Source organism: Equus caballus, chromosome 2, assembly GCF_041296265.1.
Source record: "Equus caballus isolate H_3958 breed thoroughbred chromosome 2, TB-T2T, whole genome shotgun sequence".
NCBI classification, from domain to species: Eukaryota; Metazoa; Chordata; class Mammalia; order Perissodactyla; family Equidae; genus Equus; species Equus caballus.
In genome coordinates, this window is record NC_091685.1 from 72,259,779 (window position 1) to 72,286,232 (window position 26,454).

The 26,454-nt window shown below is 41.4% G+C and overlaps 1 protein-coding gene across 4 annotated transcripts in view; it reads left to right on the top strand.

Annotated features, from left to right (window-relative positions):
• Positions 1-26,454, top strand: part of SH3RF1 (SH3 domain containing ring finger 1) — a 183,907-nt gene that overhangs the window by 133,228 nt on the left and 24,225 nt on the right. The window contains exons 8-13 of one of the 4 annotated variants that reach the window (XR_011436687.1): positions 254-424; positions 2,806-3,065; positions 3,951-4,312; positions 12,867-13,225; positions 21,986-22,368; positions 22,859-24,388. Coding sequence is in view for 2 of the 4 variants with exons in the window: in XM_023636318.2 (XP_023492086.1) it covers positions 254-424; positions 2,806-3,065; positions 3,951-4,312; positions 12,867-13,225; positions 21,986-22,154 (1,321 nt within the window). In the remaining 2 variants the exon portion in view is untranslated. Of the gene's footprint in view, positions 1-253; positions 425-2,805; positions 3,066-3,950; positions 4,313-12,866; positions 13,226-21,985; positions 24,389-26,454 lie in introns of those variants that run through there. The other 3 variants (XR_011436688.1, XM_023636318.2, XM_070261384.1) reach the window with 3 other exon arrangements.

Genomic DNA, 26,454 nt, shown 5'->3' on the forward strand with positions numbered 1-26,454 from the left:
GGATAGTCACCTTCACACCAGCAGGACCGTGAACAGGTTGGCGGTTCTTAATCAGAAAGGCCTCTGTCTTTTAAATGTGGATGGAAAAACCTCTTTCAATGGACAATTACCCTGGTGCTTACAGGTTAAAGGATTATACTTTCTGCTTATGTTTGTACAAAATATTCAAGACTTTGTAGCAGAGAAGAGTTTTGAGCATCTTGGGGTATTATCTGCTACTCCACCTGAAATCAAATATTCTTTTCCCTTCTAGGTATGTTGCTATATATCCATACACTCCCCGGAAAGAGGATGAGCTGGAGCTGAGAAAAGGGGAGATGTTTTTAGTGTTTGAGCGTTGCCAAGATGGCTGGTTCAAAGGGACTTCGATGCACACCAGCAAGATCGGGGTTTTCCCTGGCAATTACGTGGCACCAGTCACGAGGTATGGTTTTGAATAAATGGTTCACTGAGTTCTAAACAGAGCAGCTTTGTTCTTGTCCATGGTTTTCAGCCTATCCATATTTCTTCTCACGTTATAATTGCCTGTTATATAACCAACATTTTAAAAATCCGTATCTATATTTGCTGAAATCCCTCTAACTCTAAAATTCTTAGGTTACTTTTCACATGGATGTATGTGAAATTATAGGTTTCTACCAATAAATGTACTGGGTTGTAAGTTATTTGCTTTAAGTTATATGTTGACAAGACACAACTACACCATTTTCAACATTTTTCTGCTAGAAAACAAAAAATGTGGTGTTTAGTATACACAAAAGCTTATATTACCAATACTTACATGTTTATATAATGCTTACTATGTGCCAGCAGGCAGATTTCTAAACACATTGCATATATTGACTCTTAAGTCCTTAAACAACTCATGGATGTAGGTGTTACTATTATCCTCACTTAATAGATGAGGAAATAGAGGCACGGAGAGATTAAATAATGTGTCTGAGCTCTCATAGTGAAGAAGTCCCCAAACCCAGGTGGTCTGCTCTGTATTTATTCCAGTAGCTTGATGACAACCTCTGAATTCTGGCAATTAATTTCTGTAATACAGTCAGAAATAAAATTTCTTAAGTATAATGTAGGTCCTTCATCCTTCTCAACTGAGGGCAGTTTTGCTCCCCAGGGGAATTTGGCAATGTCTGGACACATCTTTGGTTATCACTATGGAGTGGGGTGGGGAACGAGGTTGCTCTTGGCATCTAGTGCATAGAAGCAAGGACGCTGCTAAACATCCTACAATACACAGAATAGGCTCCCACAGAAAGGAATTATCTGGCCCAAAATGTCACCGAGGTTGAGAAAGCCCATTATAGGGTACTAGGAAGTATGCGCTTTAGATATACAAAATTTTCATTATTTTATTTAAAGATAGTCTACCTTCTGGTCACTGAGGAAAGTAGCCTTGGAAACTGAAGGAAATGACCTATAATGGCATCAACACTGAGGAAGCCCCAGTTTTTGGCTGCGGGGCTCAGAATGGTCCAGGTTAAACTGCGTTAAATCATTCCTCAAACCCCTGGATTTTAAATAAATGGCTTAATGAACTGACATGTTTGTCAGCTGTTGGCCTTGATTCATAGGTTGGCCAGCAGCCTAATCAAAGGGAAATCACTATTGTTGCAGGTGGTGACAGAACGTTAGCTTTAATTTGACTTGCAGATTTTTAATCAATATAAACCCTCTTTTCTGTATATGTTAAAAATCTACATTCAGGATTCGGCCCATCCAGAAGGTGGCAAATAGACCCTCCCTGGTGGGAAACAAATAACAACTAAGGGAAATAAAACAAACCAGACAACAACAAAAAGTTAAGTTAATGAAGGAAAACATTTTCATAAGATTCAAAAACAAATTATTCAAAGTCTCTGGAGAGATGCTTACCTATAGTAAGTTCTCTGTTTTTCTTCATGGTAAATAATAAGGACGTTCGAGTTAATAAGGTATTTTATTTAATAGAAAGTTACTATATATAGAATTGTCATTTAAATAAATTTAGAATATCAAGAAAATACATTACACAAAACTACACTGAACCTAATTTAATTAAATTCAGCCAGTACGTATTAGTTTAGAGCTGGCTCTACCCCTGTAACTGTGCAAATACTGGAGGAATGGAAAAGAACCATTTCACACCAGCCCTGCTTTCAAGGAACTTTTTGTGAGTCAAGAGTATTTATTAAGGAATTTACTAAAAAATAATACACTGCATTTTGTATTTAAGGGCCACAGGGAAGAAATCCACGTGAACAGAGCAGAATCATAAAGTCTTAAGCCTGAGCCTTAGGCAAGGCTTCATGAAATGACAGGGTTTCTGCTGGATCTTGAAACATAAATGAGATTAAGATAGGTCAAGAGAAGCCAGAGAGGACATTCCAAGAGTGTGTGTACACGCACATACAGGACTGGGGGCAGTTAGGGAGAGGACAGAAAACATGAGCAAGGCAATGGAAATGTGGAATATTGTAAGGTAGCAAACCTGGCTTCTTCAATAGATGAAGCAGAAGAATCCAGGGCCTTCAAGTCAGTGGAGAGGTTTGGTCTTGATATGGAAAGCTGAACCCAGTACTGTATATTCTTGAGCAAAGTATGATGTGTGATTCTCTGTGACTCAGAATACATTTTAAGACCTTTCTCTGCCTCAGGGACATGTTTTCCTTGAATTTGCTATTCTTACACTTTGTAAAAATAATTCCATTCATTTTTTAGAATGTTCTCTCTTAAAGCTCTGAGTCATTTTTCTTGCATTTAATTGTTCTGTCTCCCATTTCACTGATGGATTGGGCTTTCTGTCTGTTTCTGTCTTGGCAGGGCGGTGACAAATGCTTCCCAAGCTAAAGTCCCTATGTCTACTGCTGGTCAGACAAGTCGAGGGGTGACCATGGTCAGTCCTTCCACCGCAGGAGGGCCTGCCCAGAAGCTCCAGGGCAATGGTATGGCTGCGAGTCCCAGTGTTGTCCCCACAGCAGTGGTGTCAGCAGCTCATATCCAGACCAGCCCTCAGGCTAAGGTCTTGTTGCACATGACTGGGCAAATGACAGTCAACCAGGCCCGCAATGCTGTGAGGACAGGTAAGGAGGACACCAGACCGGACAGCATCAGGGTTGCCTGCCTAATACCAGATCTTTTACAACAGATGTTGAGAAAAGCACATGTAAAATAAAAATAAAGAATAACATTAGGAAATAGAAGCGGGCACAGTCTAGTCAGTGGCGTTTTCCATCTGCTTGTTTTGGCTAAGCCTGCCCTACACGTTAATTGAAGCCTGAGTCACGGATCAAAAGTCTGAAAGAAATTAGGCTGATTCTAAGAATGTCAATAGTACTTGATCACAGTCAAGATCACATGATCTCAGATCTCACTGCTGCAGCTGCAGCTGCAGCATTGCGACCACCATGTGCTACTCTGTTCACCAGTGTGCTGATTACTTTGGTGAACTTAGTCACATGTCTGTTTTAGATCCAGTGGGATCTTAAATAGCTTTCTTCTTTCTATAGCATTGAAAACCTACCAGGAGTCTTAGGGAACGATGGTGTGGTAAACTTGTGACCTCTATCAGAAAAACCAAAAGAAAGAAAATGCTTAATAAGAAAAGGGAGAATAATTAAAAAAAGGACTGGAGGCCAACCTAGTTTGACACTGTAGAGTACCATCAGAAACTGGCTCTGTGTCTCTCACTCCGTGGAAAGGCCTTCTGTCTAGCTGAAGGGCTTTGGGATAATAGCTGAGCTTCTAAGCACTCAACAGACTCACAGGCTAATCTGGAAGGAAAATAGTGTGTAGGGACCCAGCTAAGATTAAGTGCTTTTAAACCACCCATACATCCATTATCTATTATAATAAATGCAATAGCAACCTTTCATTATGGTCTGATGCAGTGAAATGACTCATGTTTCAGTTAGAAGCATTTATTAGAAAGTCGAATTTTACTGTGTTCCCTCCTGTCATCTTACCAGTTGCAGCACACAACCAAGAACGCCCTACAGCAGCGGTGACACCCATCCAGGTACAGAATGCCGCCTGCCTGGGCCCTGCGTCTGTGGGCCTGCCCCACCATTCCTTGGCCTCCCCACAACCTCCGCCTTCAATGGCAGGCCCTGCCACCCACGTTGCTGCCGTCAATATGGGTCGAGTCAATGTCCCCCTGGCCTGTGCTGCAGCTGCTTCACTGACCTCCCCGAACATCACCGCTGCCTCTCTGGAGACTGAGCCCAGTGGCCGAACAGTGACCATTCTCCCCGGACTTCCCACCTCTCCTGACAGTGCTTCATCAGCTTGTGGGAACAGTTCAGCAACCAAGCCAGACAAGGACAGTAAAGTAAGACCAGCGTCCTCTTTCTCTGCTTATGTTGTGTCCCGTGCTTTCTAGTGATGAAAAGACTCGTTGTTCAACGATCCTTCAGTGCCCACCATGTATGAGTCACTCTGCCAGGTGCTAGAGTCATGTTTCTCTGCGTTTAAACGCCCACCAGTTCCCAGACCCTGTGTTGGATGTTGTGGAGACCACAGTGAATAAGACTTAGTCACTACTCCTCATGCAGCTTACGTCTCATGGAGGAATTTCCTTTCCCCTTTGTCTACTTGTTCTTTCCTCATTGTGCGGTCCTTCATTCTTCCTGTTCAGTCACTGTGGCTTCTTGTTAACAGTTCTGCAAAAAAATTTAATATATAAAGGGATTGGAACTGTTTATCAAAAGTGTTATTCGTGGATTTGTTTTTTCTACAGTATATTTGATTATAATCAGCATGGATAGTTTTTCTCTTGACTTGGAATATAGGGGAAAATTTACTTATTAAATCCATAGATCTTTTACAAATCTCTCATTTGAGGCTGAATTTGAAAGAAAATATAAATGGAAAGCTGTGTTTGAAAGACTAACCTAGGGTTGGGTTTGGAGACAGGTGGTTGGAGGCAAGGGAAATTGATGGTGATTAAATGTGAACAGAAAGAGAAGAGTGATGACAAAGTCTGGATAATTGTTTTATAATCATGACTTTTTCCTCAGTATTTCGTGCATTTCTCTTAAAGGTATAGCCCAGTTCTGGAAAGCTCAGGGGTAATCATAAACTCTTAGCCACCTGGTGATGTATGTCGCTCTACTTAAATGGTTAGGTAAGCCTGTAAGTAGGGGTTTATAAGGAAATAAACTTTACAGCCTATTAAAAAGTTAATATTTAATTGTTGGGTTAACATAAGCGTTTTTGAAAGAGATTGGTATCTGTTCAGTGTTTATAATTAACTACGTTAAACTTGTGCTCAAACTGACATGTTCAACTTTGTCAATATCTTTAAAAGAATTATTTTGTAGTTTAGATTTGAAGGTTTCTGGACAGTGTGACTCAGGGCCCTTGTCACTGAGGAGAACAGGGAGTCTTGAGCCCCTGCCCTACCAGGAAAGAATACATTGAATCTCTGAGGCTTGAAAGGGACCCCTGCGAGACAGAGTAATGGCTCCCCAAAGATGTCCATATCCTAATCCCTAAAATTTGAGGATTTATTTCCTTATGTAGCAAAAGGGGTTTTACAGGTGTGCTTCAATTAAAAGTCTTGAGATGAGGAGACTACCCCAGTGTCCTCAATATAAGCGCAAGGATCTTCACAAAAGGGAGGCAGGAGGATCAGGGCCAGAGAAGGAGCGGTGACATCAGAATCAAAGATAAGAGTGATGCGAGGGAGGAGCCACAAGCCAAGAAATGCAATCAGCTCCTAGAATCTGGAAAACTTAAGGAAACAGTCTTCCCTAGGGCCTCTAGAAGGAATGCAGCCCTGCTACACATTGATTTTAGGACCCGATTCTTACCACGAAGTTTGTGGTAATTTGTTACAGCAACAACTACTACCTGCACTTACAGGTTATCCTGTTGAGTCCTGATCCTTGACAAATGGCCGCTGACCTCTGCTTGGACACCTTATTGACCACGTGTGCCCTGGCTCCAGAGTGTCATATGCCATTTTCTTTATTTTGAGGGACTACGTAGAAAATGTTGATCTTGTTTCCATGTGATGCCTTGAGGTATTTCAGGGTTATCTTCTCTTTTTTGAAGGCTACATTCTTGAAGATTTTTCACTATTCCTCACGTCACAGATTTCAAATTTTCCCTTCCTAAATCTGCTACCTCATTTAATGTTCCAAGTCCACTAGAGAGACTTCTCCTGTTTGATAGAAAGTCAGTAATTCCATGATTAACACGACTGGAGTGTCATTTAGCCCCACATTCCTCATCATGTCTACAAGGATATCATGGGAGAACTTATCAGGTGCCTGTTGAGATCAAAATGTCTTTGATGTTCTCCCATCCAAACAGTGCCCCAATTGCCCCATCATTTCGACTGTTACTTACAGTTGGCAAGTGTCTCCTGGAGGAGTCTCCTCCTCAGTCTCATTTCCTTTTCTAAGTAAACCTTTCATTTCCTACACTGTTCTAGAATTTTCCAGACTGTCTGCAAAGTGCATTGTGGTCTTCTTTTTGAAATTTAACACTGCATGTGCCCTTCTTTGGCCTGTTGAGTTGACCTGATCCCAGATTCACCAGGATCTGTTGCAGATTATTGGTTGCATTTCAGCTGTTAGTTTTCTCTGTTCCAGGGGTGAATTCAACCTATTGAGTAGTCTTTTGATCTCTAAATCCCAATCTCTTCACCCATTTCCCTTTTATCAAGGTTTGTTCTTCCTTTCCAGTCGGAAGATTATCCTTTCCTTTCTTCATACCATCTGAGAACCACCATCCATCCCAAACAGCAGGTGGATGTCTTTCTTGTTCTTCTCCTTTCAAACATAACTTTAAAGCAGTCTCTCTACCTTTTTTTTTTTTTGATCTTTAGCATTTTTGCAAGTTGAAGCCCATTCTGATCTTTAGCTTTCTTGAATTGCTACGAGCTGTGATATGTTCTTTCTGAAGGCCCTTCTCTTGATCTTTTCGTGGGAGTCCTTTAAAACTTTGAGCCCTTTTCGACTGCTCCCCAGGGGATCACATCCATACCCTCAGATGCCTCTACGTTTCCATCTACTGGGGTAATTTGCAATTGTATGGTTAGAATTTCATTCTGGAGAGTCTTCCCATTCCTCTTGAAATATCTTTCCTTTTGAGTTTTAGGTCATGCATATATTTTCTTTGAACTTTCAAAATCAGTTCTTTTAAACTTTAGAGTCCAGACCTGACTATAGTCAACTGCTCTTTGTGTGCTTACCTCTAAGTCCTTGGTATTTCTGCTTCACCAGCTGAACCCCTGTACCCCCTACCCTTACTTACCTGGTCCCTACTTTTCCCTAGTTGATCAGAATTATATCCCAAGTTGCAGTTTGCTCAACCTTCCATGAGATGAAATTATCAGCAAGTCAAGGAAAAATTCTATAAGAGATTCTAACTGTATCAGAGATTCTAGTTTTATTTGAGATTTCCAGCAAATATCCAGGTGTTGGACAATTCCCTCATTATTTCTATCTTCCTTTGTCATTATGGGCTCAGCATCATCCATTTACATAAACTCTCCAGGCAGTGCACAGTGTATCCCCCAAATGATGGCTTGATGATTGCCGCCTCCTCTTCTCCGTACCCACATGTTCTGCAGTGGGCTGCCACGGGTGTCCACAAAGGCACGTAGCTTTTCCAGATACATACAGGACTATTGCAGCTCCTCACTTAGCTGGGTTGTTCCTTTTAAGCAATATTTTATTTGGAAGTCCTATCTCACAAAGTCTCAGAAAGGTGTTTTTGTCCCTGACTTAAAATCTCTAGTGGGTTTTGGTAACTGCATTCTGTGGTTTGATAAGTAGGCATTTTAAACTCATGTAATATCTTTCCAACCATCATCTCGGTTGTTTCTTGTTTGAAATCCTGAGCCTTCTATGATTATTACTCTTCTTTCTATGAGATCCCTGATATCTTTTACAGTTATCAGTTTAATAGCTTTATCTGGACATTCTTCTAGTTTCATACTCAGTTAAAGGCTTCATTGTTTGATCAGCTAGTCTCCAGGCAAATGTGTTTCCCAGTCCTTATGAGATGCTATGTATACATGTGTGTGTATGTGTATGTGTGTGTGCATGTGTGTGTGTATATATATAGTTTTCTTATTATAAAAGATTTTTAATTATACATATTTCTTTAGAAGTTAGAGAGAATCTGGACATCCAAACAGAAAACTTAAACATGATCCAAGTTTGCAAAGAAAACCACTGATTTATGATGTATATATGCTTTTTCCCCCATATACTAAAATATAACAAATATTATTTTGGTATATTAAGCTTTCATCCAGTAAATAAAATCATAAAGTCTTTTTCTTCAGCACCAGTTATGTAATTGACTGTTCTTATATTCTCTAAGTTCTGATGAAAGATAAACTGAGGCATATTAAACGTTTTAAGAGTTTATTTGAGCAAAAATATGTACAAATCAGGTAGCCCCGCACTGGAGATGGTTTGGAGCAGTCAGCTGACAGGAACTAGGGCCAAGACTTTCATAGAGAAGACATGGAAGCAAGCAAGGAAATTATTGGATTGGCGATAGCTCAAACCATTGCCTTATTTGGGAAAGCCTAGTTGGCTGTTGTGATTGGTTGTCTTAGGTTTTTATGTCTTAACCTTGAGGCATTTTTGGCTTAGGTTTTGGTTTGCTAATGTAGGTTGCTAAGGCATTAGAACCACCTCAGACTAATGGCCTCTAATTAAACCTCGAATGGTTTAATTAATTTAACAGTTTTAACCCTCACATCAGATAAAGAAAAGAAGACACCCTCCCAGTACTACCATTTCCTGCTTCAGCCTTCATAGTCTGGAGATGCTTCGTAAGTCTTCTCTGACATTGGCATTTATTCTCAGACGAATCAGCAGGAGTGGGGGTTGGTTCTCCTGCTCTCCGCCTTATCCTGGATTTGTTCCTGAAAGACGGCATTCCTCCAAGTAGGCCACAAAAGGTCAACATCTAGTGCCTCAAACCTTCCCCCTACCCCTGCAATTGCTAATGACTCTTTCCTTTAAGGAGCCAACCGCAGGCTTTCTTCAGTCAGTCTGCTCATGTTTGAGGAACTTTGCCATTATTCTTGGTTTTTCTTAAGCAGAGGACCCATCTAGTTTTTAAATTCCCAATTTCTTCTATTCTGAACACTTGCCTGAAGTCCTTACTGATCACTTTTCTTTGCTCACATGATTTTCCTTTCTCCCAGTTCTTATTTCCCTGTCAAAAACAAGATGGTCTGTGGGCTTCGCCATTTCATTCTCTTAAGGAGAAGCCCACTCTCCCTGTTAAGTGGTCAGAGTCACTGTTCCTGCCCCTGCTGACAGCTGGGATCCAGACCAGGTCTGGACAGTGCAGATCTGCACACAGAGTTCGGCTCCAGACGGCCTTTATGATCTGCAGCCATCAGTAAATGGATCTGCTCTTATTCCACAGAGTGGAGGTGCTTCTAGAGAGGTTGCCTGTGCTGAACTCAAAGAAGAGCGAGGCTTGGTTCAAATCCCACCTCCACTCCTTACGAGCTGCGTAGTTTTGGGCAAGCTTAGAGAGGTTTAGACAATGAGAATAAGATTGATTTTGATTCGTCTGTCATCAGGTGGGTGCGAGGAATGCATGTGGAAATCCTTGTAAAAGCATTTAACGAGATTCTTGAACCCGGTGGTGTTTATCTCTAGAATTTCACATGGCCGTTCTCTCCTATGTACTTTCTTTAAAAAGCCTTTCCTGAACCCCCCATCTCAGACAGCGCCCCCTAGTCGTTCTCTCTCTCTTTACTCTGCTTTATGTTTTCGCAGAGTGCCTGTTTTGCAGCCATGCTAGAGACTGTGACTGCTTGTTGTCTTACTCACTACTGTGTTCCCAGAGCCTAGTACATTGTTGGCTCATATTAGACACCCAATAAATACTTGTTGAAAAATGAGTGATTGTTATTAGACAATCATATGAATTAAGTTTCTGAGGTGCCTTCCCTAAGAACAGCGACTCTGATTATCAGGAACCTGACTATGTCGATTTTTGATGACCTATGGCCCAGGAAGACTTTTTATCTTTTGCTGCTTTCTCTGTACATCTGAGGACAAGAAGAGGAATAAAGAGGAAGAGGCAGTGGGTAGAAATGAAATTTATTTTTGCTTGGGAAGGAGTTCTGACTTGATGTTTCCCATATTCTACTCATCCTCTGTTATATGACTAATAGAAAGTTATTAAGTTAATCTTCAGAAATTATTTTTATATGTAAAAGTTACTCTTTCTGGCTATCTGGTGATTATTTTCTGACCCAAATAGTTCTTTTTTATGAGATGTGGTTTTAAATCATCAAATCTTCTGAAGAGAAAATTATGACTGTAAAAACATTATTTCATCTAGGAATAATTTCCTGGAAAACCTACAAGAGAAGAATTATTAAGGTTTCTGTTAAAGTGTATGCCCTTTTTTCATGCATGCTAACATTACATTCAAAAAATTGCTTTGCTGAAGTGTAGTCTTTATTAATTCATCTGTAGTTTTCATTTATGCTGTTGGATTTTGAAAAAACAAAGGTGTCCTTAGATGATAAGTGTCTGAGTTTGCAAAATTCTCTCTCTCAAGTGGCACATTTCTGCTAATGCAGAAACCATCAGAATATAATATAAAAAGCACAGCTCCTTGGCACCAGGGCAGCATCTTTTCTGTGTTAGCACTCCCACTTACCCCACACCCTGACACCACACCTACTCCTCTGCCTTCTGCACTGTGGGTAGTTAGCAATGGCTGATGATGATAACACATCCCTTAGAAGTCATTAAAGCAAGCTGTATTTAATGTGTTTAATCATTTTAGATGAACCAAGTCATTTTTCTTCTTAATCACTTTAGGGCCTGTTCCCTGAGCACCATTCAGTTAACTGATATTTTTCTGAGTGCCCGGAACTGAGCTTTTAAGAAACATCTTTAGCTGTGACTTGCTAAGATTGTAATTTATCAACGGACTTGATGTTCACACTGGATCTCTGGGGGTCCAGGAATTAGAGTGTGCTTTCTTACATCATGGCAGGAATAGCTGGAAGTAGTGGCTGACTGTTCCTTAGAAGGATAAGCTATTGATGTTATTCTTTCCCAGCTCATTTTTTGGCCCCCCAGACCTCAGGCTTCCTTCAAGAAGTGTGGCAGTAGCCTTGGCAGGTGTTTCATCAGCCCACTTCATTGGCCATTGTGTAGAGGGGAATCTTTCTCACCACTGGATTTGGGAAATCCAAAATATCCTCTCTTATTTCCTTAGCCCTGGGACTAGCTAAATATTTTCCCTTCTGCCACCTGTCTCATCCTTTTCCAGTCTTTGCCTCTCAGCTCAGTAGGCACGGTCTCTACACTAGGCACTGTGCGTGATACAGAGGTGTATGACGTACAGGTACTGCACTCAAGCAGGTAGCCAAGTTTATAGGATCATTTATTGGCATGCATATAGTAACCCCTTGGAAAATGTGAAGTTGAATGAAGCAAAGCCAGTAAGGGGAGTTGAGGCCAGGCCTTGAAGAGAAATGCAAAAGAATCTTCCTCAGGCTGGAGCAGGGAGAAGAGGGGTAGGAGATCGATTGATCGGCTCTGCTCGTTGGCAGCCTGAGTTGAGCATGTACAGAAATGACCACCGCTCCCCACTATCTTTCCCCTCCCTCTGTTTCTAACCCATGGGTTAACACACACATACTGTGAGCAATATTAGGTAAATGGGGGTCTCTGGTGCAGTTTCTCTGGGATGCTTTTTCATCATCCAATAAATTATTACCTTTGTCTCTTCCTTTTTTCTGTCATCGTGTCTCTAATGGAACTGTGTTATTATGGCTTCAGACTCTTTTTCCCCAAGGGATTTTTACTGAGTATGAACTAACTCATTCTCAAGAAAAATTCCTCAGTGTTATATCTCCTTGTGAACCCCTCATAATTCTATTTCTCTCCGAGTGGACCTTAATAATTCCAATTTTCCTACAGAGTTTTCTAAAGAATTATTTTTCTATGAAATAATTTTATTTTCAAGCAATGTTTCCATTCTGAGGAATTTATGATGCAGGTGACATCTTAGTAAAACAATTTCAAATGATGATTGTTATCTATGCTTGGTCATCAGCAAGAACATTGACACTTAGAGTTTGGAATGAAGAAGAGCTGGCCGAGATCTGGTTTTCCTAGCAGAACAAAGAGCAGAAGTGTCAAAACAGACAAAGATTCAAGAGATGGTTTCTGTGGAGTGAGATTGCTGGGAAAGCTTCTTTTTTGTACATTTGCTTGCAAAAAGAGACAATGTTTTTGATTGTACTGAAGCTTTATTTAAAATTTTGTGGAGTTGTTTTTGGCTTTCTACAGATACTTGTACAATAGAAATGGTTTGACTTCTGTTATTATTGGCTGGGTAAATTTCATCAAGGTGGTGACATGTGAGAAGTGGTTTAGCCCTTAACCTTGATCAAGACCTCACTACCCATAAATGGTAGGAATCAAGTCTGTGGATGGAAAGTAAACTGCTCTTAGGTTTGTGTTTAATTCAGCACACAAGAATTAGAGGTAGATAGGCAGAATTTCAGGAAATTAAATCCATAATCTGAAATTTCCATTTTGTCCTAAAATGTCTACTTCTGCCTTCACCAAGCCTGAGATGTGAATTGGTGAGTTTTTTGAGTTTTTTTACCTGCTTATTCTACCTAAATGGAAGACAGGGATGGACAGTGGAATGTCTAAAACAAGCAAAAACATGCAGGCCGAAAGGGAGAAGAAAGAGAAGCAAAAGGTTGGGTTACCGAAATTAGTAGCTAGATCATGAATAACCAAATATCCACAGAAATAATTTTAAAAGATCAAATCAAAAATTGAAACTGTAGCACCCTATAGATTACAATAGCAACAGTACCGTCTGTCTCCAACTAATGTACTCTTTTTTTTTTCTAGAAAGAAAAAAAGGGTTTGTTGAAGTTGCTTTCTGGCGCCTCCACTAAACGTAAGCCCCGAGTGTCCCCTCCAGCCTCACCTACCCTGGAAGTGGAGCTGGGTGGCGGCGAGTTGCCTCTGCAGGGAGCGGTGGGTCCTGAGCTGCCACTAGGGGGCGCCCACGGCAGGGCAGGCTCCTGCCCCGCGGATGGGGATGGCCCGCCCACAGCGGGGGCTGCAGGCGCGGCTCTGGCCCAGGATGCTCTTCACCGCAAGGCCAGCTCCCTGGACTCGGCTGTTCCCATCGCTCCACCTCCTCGTCAGCCGTGCTCCTCCCTGGGCGCTGTCGTGAATGAGTCTAGGCCTGTTGTTTGTGAAAGGTGAGTTCAGTGTTGTTCCACGAGAAAACTAAGAAATGCCTAGAAGGCTTTATGCTGGAATATTTATTCACATATTCAAGATATTTTCCCACATCCTCCTAAGTTTTTTTAACTGAATTTGTAATAATCAAGCACTGGTTTTCTTTTACTACTTGCTGCAACATACTCTAGTCTCTACTTTTTCCTCCCGTATTTTTTAGACGGGTTGGGCCCCCAGCCTTTTTTCGTGTTTTTTCTTTAGACAACCACTTCAGAGCTGTATCCGGATGAAATCTGTCAGTCACTGAAAACCTGTTTGCCTCTACTTCCTTCCAGCTTCTCTTCCATTGTCAGCAATCGCTTTCTTGTTTTATCCTTTGCCCGTTTTTATTAAAGGTTCACATCAGTACCTGCTTGTTGTAAAGCAGCTGGAGAATTCTGCCCACTAAGAGAATTCTCTTTCTGTTCTTCCTGAGCCAGGAGAGTGTGGCTGAGTTCTCAGAGATCTGACTCTCCTTCTGACCCACTGACTTGGTTCGGTTACACTCAGAACAACGGACCCTGTTTTAGTGATTCTGGCCTTGAATAATGATTACAAATGAGGGCAGTTCTGTTTGATACAGGCACTGGGGTTCTAGGAGTGCATTAGGAAAGAAAAAATATATATAATAAGACAAGTATCTGCTGAGATAATATGAATTAAAAGTGAAGCACTGTTTGTTGCCCAGAAGAACACCATGAAGTAAACTAAAAATAGTGGACCGCTTTCACATAATGCAGAGATACATAAACGTTTGTTTTAAGAAGCGTCATCTGTTTTATTGTTTCTGTAAGCTTTATTCCCTCTGTATTGCATTTCATAAATAAAGCAAATTTCTAATGGGTGGAGGTGTTGCCTTTAGGTAGCATTTTCTCTGTTACTGATTTGAAATCTTACTATGAAGTGTTATGCCTTAAAATGTCTTAAATTCACCTTAATTCTGTATTTCAGATGAGCATTTGTACCCACCAAAATCTGAGGCCTTCATTCATATAATTAGGGGGGCATAGTTTTTTACCAAAAAATAAACTGGAAAAGAATAAACTTCATACAACCTGTGTGCATTAAGTACAAAGTAGACAATTTATTACATATTTTTATAGGGAGGTGAAATAATTTCCTGGAGTTCTAATCCTTATAAAACAAATTTTGGAATGAGACATTATCCTAAAAAGTATTCCTTCCCCACAAATAAAATCATTCTACCTTTTCCCTTCTCTATTGTGCTCTTAGTAAAGCTTTGAAATTTTGTCCTAAAATCACTTAGTCCTTTGTTCAGAGGGTCAACCCTTTCTCCTGCGGTATTCCTCTGCTTTCCAGGGATTGCGCCTTCTGGCCCTGGCGTTAGTCCAGTGACTTGTTTACTTTCTTTTGGTCACAAAGGCTCCTCTTCCCCCCCAGGCATTGATCTGTGGGTTTTCATTTGTGCCCTGCGTCTCTGTCCTCTTTTCCCTGTCATTTGTGGTGTTTGTGTGACTGTTCTGAGTGATGGTTCACTTTGCCCGTACTCTCCCTAGGCACTGGCTTGGGCACTGCCGCCTCCCTCCCCCATTATACATTCCTTTTCAGTTGCCAGATGTCCTCAATCTCTGTGGCTTCTGCATTCCAGCCCCTTCCTCTTAGAGGAGCTCATTTCTAACAGCAGGCTCCTGCTGTTCAGTGCATCTGAAAAGGAGAAATTGCTAATGCAGACAGGTGATGGCGATTCGGGGAGTGGGAGATGCCCATCAGATAGGGAATGGGGAGAGTTTAACGATGGGACAGATGGGCACGGGCCCGCTGGAACTCTCTGGCAGCTTTTTTATAACCATTTCAATCTTTACAAGTGGGAAAGGGGTCTTTGGAGAAGATTTCTGCTCGAGTTTATATTTTTACAACCCGTGTGTTCAATGTGATATTAAATATAATAGCCAGCCTGATCAACTTTTCACACCCTTTTTCCATCATACAATGATAAGTGATAGTAGTTATTTGCTTATAACTACTGTCTATAAAAACTATAAAAACAACAGGAAAGATGTATGGAAACAAGTAGTATAGGAAAACGTTCTATTATCCACTGGGAATGAAATGTTTTGGTTAGGAGAAAGCAATCAAGTATATCATTTAGGGATTACCTGTTTTAATATTTCAAAAATTTCAACACAATAAAAAGTACTTAATGCTCAAAGTGAGGGACAGATTAACTTTCATATCAGTATGATTCAGAAAACCTTTGAGGGTCTTAGATTCCTTGATTCACAATATAAATATCAACAACTCCTGCCCTGGCAAAGGGCAGACACAGCATGGGATTCTTTTGGTAAATTTTTACTGATTGAATTTCAGAGAAATATTTTTCAGTGTATAATGTTGGTGCAGTGTAAGATAGGATTCACCTACAGTTTACAGTGAGAACGAGCATAAAATTTCCTCTCAAACCGTGACCCTGTCCCATAAATCTCAAGTAAAAGAATGCGACCAGGGCAGCCAGTGCTGTCAATGGAAAGAAGCATTCACGTGATATAAAGACTTCAGCAATCTCACAATAAGGAGGATGAACCTTGAAGTGTGTTGACAGGTCTTGGTGTCAGCTGAGACAAGTCTCTAAGGAACAAAAGAATTCTTTTGTGTTTGTTAGAGAGACTGAAGAAAACATGCAAGAAATAACGCTACATCCTGGAAGCAGAAAATGTATAATTGATGACAGCAGACATAATAGAACTAATATTTTAGGCTCTATTTTAGAAGGATTGAGGAAAAACAATTAGGGAAATTGCAAAGAGAAAATAGATACAAAATATTTCAGAAGGGATGGCAAATAAAAGAAAGTCTGTAAGACAAGTCTTTTTTTCTCTTACCCAAAAAAATATACAGATAAAGGGCTTAAGGAGACACAGCAAGTCATCTCTATCTGTGTATATTTTTAAGTTTAGGAATTAAACTGATAACCACATACCTATAAGCCCATCTCCTAAATTAGGAAAGACCCTATGGTCTTTGATCAGGGATTAAGCTAGAAGACTTGGAAACATACAAATTGGATAGAGAGAGATTTACAGAAAGGCAGTCGAGCTTAAGCAGTATGATTAATTTGAGTCAGTGACAATGAACCCACTGGGCGAAGCAATCGACATAATTTACTTGGACTTCAAGCAAGCTACAGCAAGCTAGTATGGTTTTGCCAGTGAAATACTTAATTAGATATTAGATTGCTGTGGCAGCTGGCAGAAAGCAGTAAAAGGTTACCCACCCAGACCAGGGTGATGGACCGGGTACCTCCCAGAGCCACAGGGGGTCCAATTTGGTCTATACCAGGGGAAATTAGAAACAAAAATGTATGAACTATAGAGAACATGAGAGAAGCCAGAAAAATAAAGGACGTAGAAAATTTATACTAATAAAAGATTGCAAGTACCCATTTAGATAGAAGCCAGAACACTGTAGCCCAAACCAGGAAGATTGGGGTTGGGATGTCAATGGAGCTTCTTTACATAGCAAGCCTGTTTCTCGAATTTCACCCTGGTAACTACCACCAAAAACTGAGTTAGGGTCACACAGCCACCACAGGGCAGAGGCCATTCAAGGCTGAGTCTGTGAGCCACACTGTACACCCCACACTGCCTCCCAAGTTTTCTGTTCACAGGGAGCAGGAGGAAGTGTCCAGTGACCAAGTCGCCACTCAGCTTTGGATGTTTTGTTTGTTTGTTTTTTAACTAATCTTTCCATTATTTTTCTTTACTCAGTTATTCATTCATCTTATTTTTTACATTGTAAAATATACATAAAATTTACCTTTTTTTTCAAGTGTACAATTCAGTAGCATTAAGTACATTTGTATTATTGTATAACCATCACCACTATCCATTTCCAGAACTTTTTCGGCATCTCAAACTGACACTCTGCACTCATGAGGCAATAACTCCCCATTCTCTCTTCCCCCCAGACCCTGTCAACCATCATCCTACTTTCTATCTCTGTTTTAACTATTCTGAGTACCTCATAAGTGGAATTGTGTGATATTTGTCCTTTTGTGTGTAGCTTATTTCACTTAGCATAATGTTTTTGAGGTTCATCTATGTTGCAGCATGTGTCGGAATTTCATTCCTTTTTTTGTTTTTTTTGGTGAGAAAGATTCACCCTGAGGTCATGTCTGTTGCCAATCCTCCTCTTTTTTCACCTAAGGAAGATTAGCCTTGAGCTAACATCCATGCCAATCCTCCTCTATTTTTCGTATGTGGGATACCTCCACAGCATGGCTGATGAGCGGAGTAGGTCTGCACCCAGGATCTGAACTCGCAAACCTGGGCTGCCGAAACAGAGCATGCAGAACTTGGACCGCTCGGCCGTGGGGCCAAGACCCCCACCCCCAGGAATGTCCTTCCTTTTTAAGGAGCTTTGTACATTTAAAAAAAATCTTACTATACACTTAGGCCTTTTCTTTTGTCATTCAGTGTGTTTGTTAAGAATTATCATATGTACTATGCTAAGTGGTGTGAGGCATATGAAGTGAATTTACCATCATCTTGCCCCTCAAGCAGCTTACAGTCTGGTAGAATAAATGAGACAGGGATGCAGATGGTAGTGATCCAGTGCAGAATCACTGAGTGCCGTAAAAAATATCCGTGAGGCCTCTGGGATCTGGTCAAGCATGAGATGACTTCCAGCCATGGGGCTAGAGAAGATTCCACAGGGGGCATTGGAGCGAGGCTTCAAGAGGCTGATTGGGTGTGGGTGGGCAGGGGGTCGTCAAAGGGAGTGCCCAGCGTAAGCAACCACAGAAACCAACGTACTGAGGGGGGGAAATAAAGGCCGTATTTGGGGGACGTGTTCGGGTTTAGAAGAGTGTTTGGTATATTCTTGGAGATAATAGTAACTATAGCTGTAAAGAGACATTGAGGCCAGATCACTGAGGGCTTTATGTACCAGGTCGGGGATTAACCTTACTCACAGGCGTTGAGAAGCCCGTAATGATTTTTGAGCAATAGATAGCTACAAATAGAGTCGCCAGTTAAGAAAATGAATCTGTTAGTTGCGTGTAGAGTGGAGTGAGGGCGGGAAGAGAGTCGAGGCAGGGCGGACAGGTAGGGTATTTGCAGGTGACAGGTAGTGAGTTCGTCCACCAGGATGGTGGCAGTGAGCATGAGGAGGAGGGGATGGTGTGCAGATTTTCAGGGTGCATCAGCAGATCCCACAGAGGTCACAGGGGAGTAGCCTTTGACTCCTGATGTTCACAACTTCCCAAAGCCCCATTCGCATAAAGACAGCGTAACCCAAGTGAGGCCAAGGGTGGAGCCGCACTTGTGAAGGACCCCCGCAGCTGCGCCTTCCATCTGTTTGTTGATCTGTCAACATTCTGCTTGGCAAAGCCTTTCCATGCCTGAGATAGTTGGCCAGTTGTGCCCAGTGTTTGGCCGTAAGAGTCTGTATTGGAAATCTGTATGCAGACACCTCACAAGGCTCAAGGCCAGGATCCAAGCTGGAAGCTTTCTAAGCAGAGTCTGTTACCGCCGCACCTGGTAGTCTTCATACAATCGAGACTGTGTCACAGTTTCCATTATGCACGTGGTTTCTCCTTCCACCCCCCAGAGGTTTATAACTTAGCAATGAAAATTTGCTCCCACTGGGAACTTGGCAGGAAGATTATGTTCTTAGCCCAGCAGCAGTTCTAGTTCAAAAAAACTTTTAACAAAATTGGTTTAGTGCATTTTATAAAATGCAAATATTAATCTAATTCACTTCAAGTTTTTCAAGAACTATTTTTGTTCCATTTCACCTTTAAGGCAGCTCACAGAGAACCAGTGGGGAATACATTTCATCAGAGATCTTCTGAATATGGTTTGAGTCACGTGTACACGTTTTTCCAGAATTATAAAGCTTTGCTCAAATTTTTGAGCAACTTTCACATTGCTTTTTACATGGATTTTTCAGCATGTTGGCATCAGACTTGAGAATTCTTATCTGGATTCCTTCCTTCATTCCTTCTGAAGGAAGGACTAGGCTTCTTCCTTCAGATAAGTCCGTGATGAAATTATTTGGCCTGCTTTTATTCTTTTTTTTTTTTTTTTTTTTGAGGAAGATTATCCCTGAGCTAACTACTGCCAATCCTCCTCTTTTTGCTGAGGAAAACTGGCCCTGAGCTAACATCCGTGCCCATCTTCCTCTACTTTCTATGTGGGACACCTACCACAGCATGGTGTGCCAAGTAGTGCTACGTCTGCACCCGGATCCGAACCGGCGAACCCCAGGCTACCGAGAAGCAGAACGTGCGAACTTAACCGCTGCGCCACCGGGCCAGCCCTGTCCTGCTTTTAAAGATGTCAGGGAAGGCATTCTAAAATCCTAACTGTGTCATTCTAAAGTTTGTCATGTCTTATTATCAGGCAGGTCTTCTCTAGGTGGTGACCTAAGTTCCTGTCCTGAATAGAGGTGGCCAGCTACTGACGGGCCCATCCTTCACCTCCTTGAAGCACCAGGCCCCGCTGCTGTTGTCTGAGCCATATGATCGTAATGGGAGCCAGCATTTTGGGGTGTGAACTATGTGACAGATAGCGTGCTAAGAGCATCACACTTACAATCTCACTACATTACGTGACAATACCTGTTTAGTTCACTACAATCCTATTCTACAGATGGGGAAACTGAGGTCGAGAGAACTGAGATAACCGGCCAGAAGTTAAGCTGCTCCAAATGACCTTAAAGGCTATGTCAACCCCTCAGGCCAGGGCTTCCCCCGCAGTGCCAGGCCTCCTCCCTCGCTCCATGCTTGCTTGAACCCTGAGCCTGGTGGTCTGTAAATATTCATATTTGAATTAGCTGAACCTTCCTTGGAAATGGTAAGCCAGCCTCCATGCTGTGCTTTTGCTTTAGACTTTGGGGAATAATTTGGTCCCTGTGCCCAAAGTAGCTCGGGAATTGTTTGGGCAGCCACTTAGCCTTTGCAGGGATGCCTTCTTTAGTGGAGTAGTAGTCTGGGACTGTCACGTGGTCCTTCCTAATGTGAGTGGATTCTAGTTTTTATGGAAGGGAGATTGGTGAATCTTCTGAAAGGACTAGCCTCTGATGGTTTTCATGAGTTTCAGGGCAGTTCTATAGTATTTGTTCTGTCATTTTTTAAACCATAACATCCTTTACTCACAGTCGAGACTGGGTCCTATGAAGCTTTAAATTCACTTTCTGGCTTTGAGAACTAAATGAAACTAGAAACTTGAAATCACCTTTATAACTGAATACTCAGTACTTAGCATCCAACCGAGAAAGATGTATTTCCACATTTATTAGTTATCCATTGCTGTGTGACAAATTACCCCCAAAACTTAGTGGCTTAAAACAACAATAAACGTTTGTCATCTCACACTTTCTGTGGGTTGGGAATTTGGGAGTGGCTTATCTGGGTGATTCTGGCTTAGGGTATTTATTGAGATTACAGTCCAGGTGTCAACCTGAGCTACAGTCATCTGAAAGGCTGACTGGGGCTGGAGGACCCAGTTCTAAGATGGTCCACGCACACCGCTGTTGGCTAGTTAGTTTTGGCTTTGGGAAAGAGACCTTAGTTACCCACTGTGGGGTCTTCTCCATAGGGATGTTGAGTTGCCTCACCCATGGCAGCTGATTTTTCAGAGTGAGTGAGCCAAGAGAAAGTAAAGTTGAAGCCACAATGCCTTTTATGACCTACCCTCAGAAATCACACACTGTCATTGTCACGGTATTTTATTGGTCACACAGGTCATCTCTATGCATTGTGGGAGGTTGGCTACCATACACCACCATTTTTTTCCCCCTTTGGTTGGAAAAGCAAGAGAGGAATAAAGGAGAGTAATAATGCTGGAAAAATAGAGAAGGATATAAGGATATGGAGCATAAAACAAGTCACCTCCCTCTGGCTTCCATGGCTGCTAACCAGAATTTTGCAGAAGGAGACTAAGGAGCGTGGAAAAAGGGGGATAGGTAATACTACACTGACAGGTCTTTTGGTTGATAATTAGGTGATAATTACCCCTTTTCCCACTGATGTCTGAGTTGAGAACCAATGGAGAAACAGATACAGGTATCAGACTAATGGAGATCAGAAGGTCAACCTCATTCCTGGGGGTGTTGAATTGAATTTGTGGCCATGGTCCTCTCCTCCATCTCTGGACCTTAGCACACCTTCCCTGAGGGAGAATTGGGGTATATGGGGCAGATGAACTTCCGTAGAATTGCTGCCTCATCCATGGCAAACCCCAGTGTGAGGAACACAGAGATGGACTTCCAGACCCACTTCCCGAAGGCAGGCCTGACCCCCCTGTGCTTACAACGTGGAAGCAGAGGCTGAGCAGAGCCCACTCGGCCCAGAGGCAGGCAGTTCAAAGAGGGCTGAACTCCCCTGCTCAGCTGTTTCTCCCAGTCTCACGAATCAAGTAAATTCACTCCTTTCTTCTTGGAGAGGGAAGGGCAGAGACGTTTCGTGTCCTGGGAAATGAAACAAAACTTTCCTTCTGTATGGCCAAGATACAAACACTGGGAGGGGATGGGAATGGCTCTCCCTGTAAAGGTCACTCAAATAAACCAGTCTGGGTCATAGCGGACTGTTACACGTATCCAAACTCGGATAATACCAAGTCTCTACTAAACAGAGAATAGTGGTATTTTGAGTTGTTTTACAAACATTGTTAAAAAACTCATGCTACATCATGGTCATGTCTAAGGCTATATAGACTAATAGTGCACCATTTTTATCACTACTTTAACCAGCTTAACTAAAATGCATCTCTCTTTTCTAGGCACAGGGTTGTGGTTTCCTATCCTCCTCAGAGTGAGGCAGAACTTGAACTTAAAGAAGGAGATATTGTGTTTGTTCATAAAAAAAGAGAGGATGGATGGTTCAAAGGCACGTTACAGCGTAATGGGAAAACTGGCCTTTTCCCAGGAAGCTTTGTGGAAAACATCTGAGGAGACGAACATGGAGAACGCTTAAAGTCACATCACACAACAAAATAGCACAAAGTAATTTAATGGAAAGAGCACATTTGTGGACGTCCAGATGGACAGGTGATGAGCAAAGGATTGGCGTGTGACCCCAGTGCCCCCCAGCACAGTTAGACCAGCGAGGAGTGTGAAGAAGACGTGTGTGTGGGTGTTATCGCTCTGGATTCTGATGTGTAAGGTGTGCCTTGTACTGTCTGATTTACTATACAGAGAAACCTTTTTTAAAAAGATATATAGCTTAAGTGGACAATTGTTTACAAGGCTTAACTAATTTATTTGCTTTTTTAAACTTGAATTTTTCTTGTAATAGATAAATTCTTTGGATTATGATTTTAAGAAATTATTAATTTATGAAATGATAGCTAAGGAGAAGCTGGATTATCTCCTGTTGAGAGCAAGAGATTCTTTTTGGTGTAGAATGAACCGCCCCCTCACCCCCCTACAATGTTGTATTTTGTTCTTTAAGACAGAAATGCCGGTTCTCTAAGTTGGCTTTCCTCTTTGGGAAACCGAAACACACAACTGAATCCGTATCAATAAGGGCCTGGGGTAGGGAGACAGAAACTTGAGAGAAAAAAAGTTTGTGATTCCCTGTCTTTCTGGTTGGCCAGGAATCACCCTTAAGACCTAATCCTCCATTTAATTTTTTGGGTTTTTAATTTCTCTAGAATGAAGTCAATGAAGGGATAAGGAAGAATAAAGCACAACCCTGAACAAAAATGTATTCAGGAATATATTTAGTTTTCTAACAGAAGCAGCTCAATTCATTGGTTGGCAGTTGGGAAAATTGAAGTTGTACTCCTGTCTGAGAATGGCTCTGAAGTGTAATTGCCCATTTTACCCCAAGTCATCTGCATGCCCGGGACACCATAAAACATTTGTGAGATAGTGGTGGTAAGTGATGCCCTCGTGCCAAGTCAAGGCTATAAGGAACACTGTGAAAAGTTTACATTCATCCAGTGTGTTTCTTTTCCCACCATCTTGCATGTGTTACTGGATTCCCACAGTAATATAGACTGTGCATGGTGTGTATATTTCATTGCAATTTCCTGTTGAGATGAGTTTGCACTCAGAATTGACCAACGCAGGAGGTGTAAAATAAACATACTGTTTTCTCTACCCCAAAGCCACTACTGACCAAGGTCTCTGAGTTCACTCGCTCCCTCCCTGGCTAAGGCATCCATCAGCCATTACGCAAATCATCAGTGAAAATGCTCCTTTCTGTCCTCCCGGCTGGCAGATGTAAAGGATGCGCCAGGAGACCGCTCGTGTGACTGTTCCCTTGCAGTTCTGGGAGGCTTGGCGTGAGTGAAAGTGCCCACACCTTACAATTGTGGCAGGATCCAGCTGAGCCCGTCTTTTTATATCCATTCTTTGATGTCATTGGCCTCTTCTCCCAGTTTCATTCCGGTGCCACGCAGTCGTGGGTCTGGGTAGTCCTAAAAACAAAAGGAGGGAAGACAGCCTGGCAGTGAATGAGATCATTGCTACAGTTTTCTCATTAAAAAAAACAACAAAAAAAAAAACCTTTGCATTCTTTTGCTTTTGAGAATTACAACTGGGAAATGGAAACGTGAACTGAAAAGTCTCCTTGCAATAGCAAGAGGTTTCATAGTCTTAAAAAGATATATTATGTGATTGAAATGAAATCATTCCTAAATTAACCATTTTTTTATAAAACACTGTACATTATGTTCCTGTGTGTTGAATTTTTAAAAATACTTTACTTGGATATTCATGTAATATATAAAGGTTTGGTGAAATGAACTTTAGTTAGGAAAAAAAGCTGACATCAGCTTTCATCTGTGTAAGTTGACACCAATGTGTCATAATATTCTTTATTTTGGGAAATTAGTGTATTTTATAAAAATTTTAAAAAGTAAAAAGACTACTACAGGTTAAGATAATTTTTTTACCTGTCTTTTCTCCATATTTTAAGCTATGTGATTGAAGTACCTCTGTTAATAGTTTCCTGGTATGAAGTTGGTTAAAATTTCATCTGTTAATAGATCACTTAGATAATATAATGTATGGGTTTTCTATTGGTTTTTTGGAGACAGTAGATGGAGATTTTGTAACAAGGGCTTGTTACACAGCGATATGGTAATGATAAAATTGCAATTTATCATTCCTTTTCATGTTAATAATTTGAAGACTGGAGAAGAGGTTCAAGATTAAAATTTGATGTTCAACCTTTATGGTGTCCCTTATGTCAATCCTTAAAATTTTGCTTTTTTGTTTTTTTAACCTGGAATACATTTGACTTAATTTCTACTCCATAAATGTTCTTTGCGTGTACCTCAAGCAGAGGATGTCTACAGTAATCAGCTTGGTGGTTATCACACACCCCTCGAGCTAACAAATCGATTCCCCAGGAAGCTTAAAGTCTTCTTAAAAGACTTGGCGAAGTCTTACCAGGGACTGTGTCACTCTTCTGCTCCTCTCTCCCCCTTCCTGGTGACTAAATTAGTCTGGTGACTGCTAGAAGTTTTATCTTAGCCATAGAAGGAGTACAAGACCTATAACCGACTCTATGCAATGTAGGTCTCAGCAAGGCTTGGGGACATCATCTTTAGTCTCACCATAATTTTAATCTTCCATGGAATGCCAGTAAGTCGTTTGGAAGACTATGTATGTCATGTTAAAAAATATTTTCCTAATTTAACTTTTTGTTCCTATCAAATTACTTATCAGAGTTAAAAATCAGGAATTCTACCTGGTATCATAGCTTTGCCAAAAGCTATCTCTGTAAACACCCGAGCAGGTCACTTATTACTTGGTTTCCCCTTGTTTGCTGCCCCACCTCCCTGGGTGAAGGTGAGGAGAGAAGGAGACAATGTCACTGATTTGAAAAGTGCTCTTTTAGTCTGTGGCATCATTTTCATCTCTGGTTTCCAATCTTTCATCTCACTCTCTTGGAGTATGTGCATATAATGCCTTACGGGGTCTAATTGGATTTGGAAGGGACAAATTAAGGTGATGTTTCCAACTGCTATGCGTTTAATTTTCTATTCCTAATGAGAATAGGAGCCAGCCCTGGTGGTCTAGTGGCTAAGATTCAGCATGCTCACCTCCATGGCCTGGTTCGTTTCCCAGTCAGGGAACCACACCACCCATCTGTCAGTTGTCATACTATGGCAGCTTATGTTGCTGTGATGCTGAAAGCTAGGCCACCAGTATTTCAAATACCAGCAGGGTTACCCGTGGTGAGCAGGTTTCAGCGGAGCTTCCAGACTAACAAAGACTAGGAAGAAAGACTTGTCCACCCACTTCCGGGAAAATTTGCCATGAAAACCCTATGAATAGCAGCAGAGCATTGTCTGATAGAGGCCGGAAGGTGAGAGGATATAGCAAAAAGACCTAGTAGGGTTCCATCTGCTGTACACAGGTTCACTAGGAATCAGAATCCACTGGAAGGCACTGACAAAACAATAAGAACAGAACAATGTTTTTCATCCCTCCAGACGTTCAGGTGAATATTTCAATCCAAAGCCCTAAACGACAATTAGAATTCAAGTTTAGAAAATGCATTTAATAGATGTTAGACTAAGTTGTACAGCTTGTCTATATCCATGTGAAATTTTTAAAAGTTGTTTTGAACAAATTAAACTATGTCTCTATCAAGATAGCATCCTGTTGAAATTACTCCTTTCCAAGAAAAAGAATTTGCCAACCTACCACAATCACGGAGAGGGTATTTACAAGAGAGTAGCCAATGTCCAGGCTTAGCAAGAGCTTACCCTTCACTGACTCCTCGGAACTCCAGGCTGTAGTGGGGAGTGCTAGGGACTTTGCTCTGTTCCTGGTAGTAATTATCACCAGCAACAGGAGGGAATTACTGGAGTGGTAACCAGCCAATGTGAACTATTACCATTTTAAAATATCCTCTCTCTGGTTTAAAAATGAATGTTTCTTTTATCCCTTTTATGTTTCCTATTAATAACTTTCTGAGTTGGCTATTTAGATTTCCATTTCAAAAACACCACCTTGATCTCATTCGATGCAAATTCTTACTGCACTGCAATGATCCAGACTCCCAGTAACCGTGTTTAAGCGACCTGCAATTGGCATTAATCTTTGAGCCGTCGTTCAGTGGTATTATTCTAGGGTAAGGCTACTTTAGTGCTACTGTTAAGTCTCCAAAGATAACAGAACTATCCCCGCCAGTAATCAGTGAGCCGCTGCTATTGCTTACAACTTAGATAAGAAATTTGGGGGAGCCCGCCCAGTGGCATAGTGGTTAAGTTTGTGCACTCCACTTCCG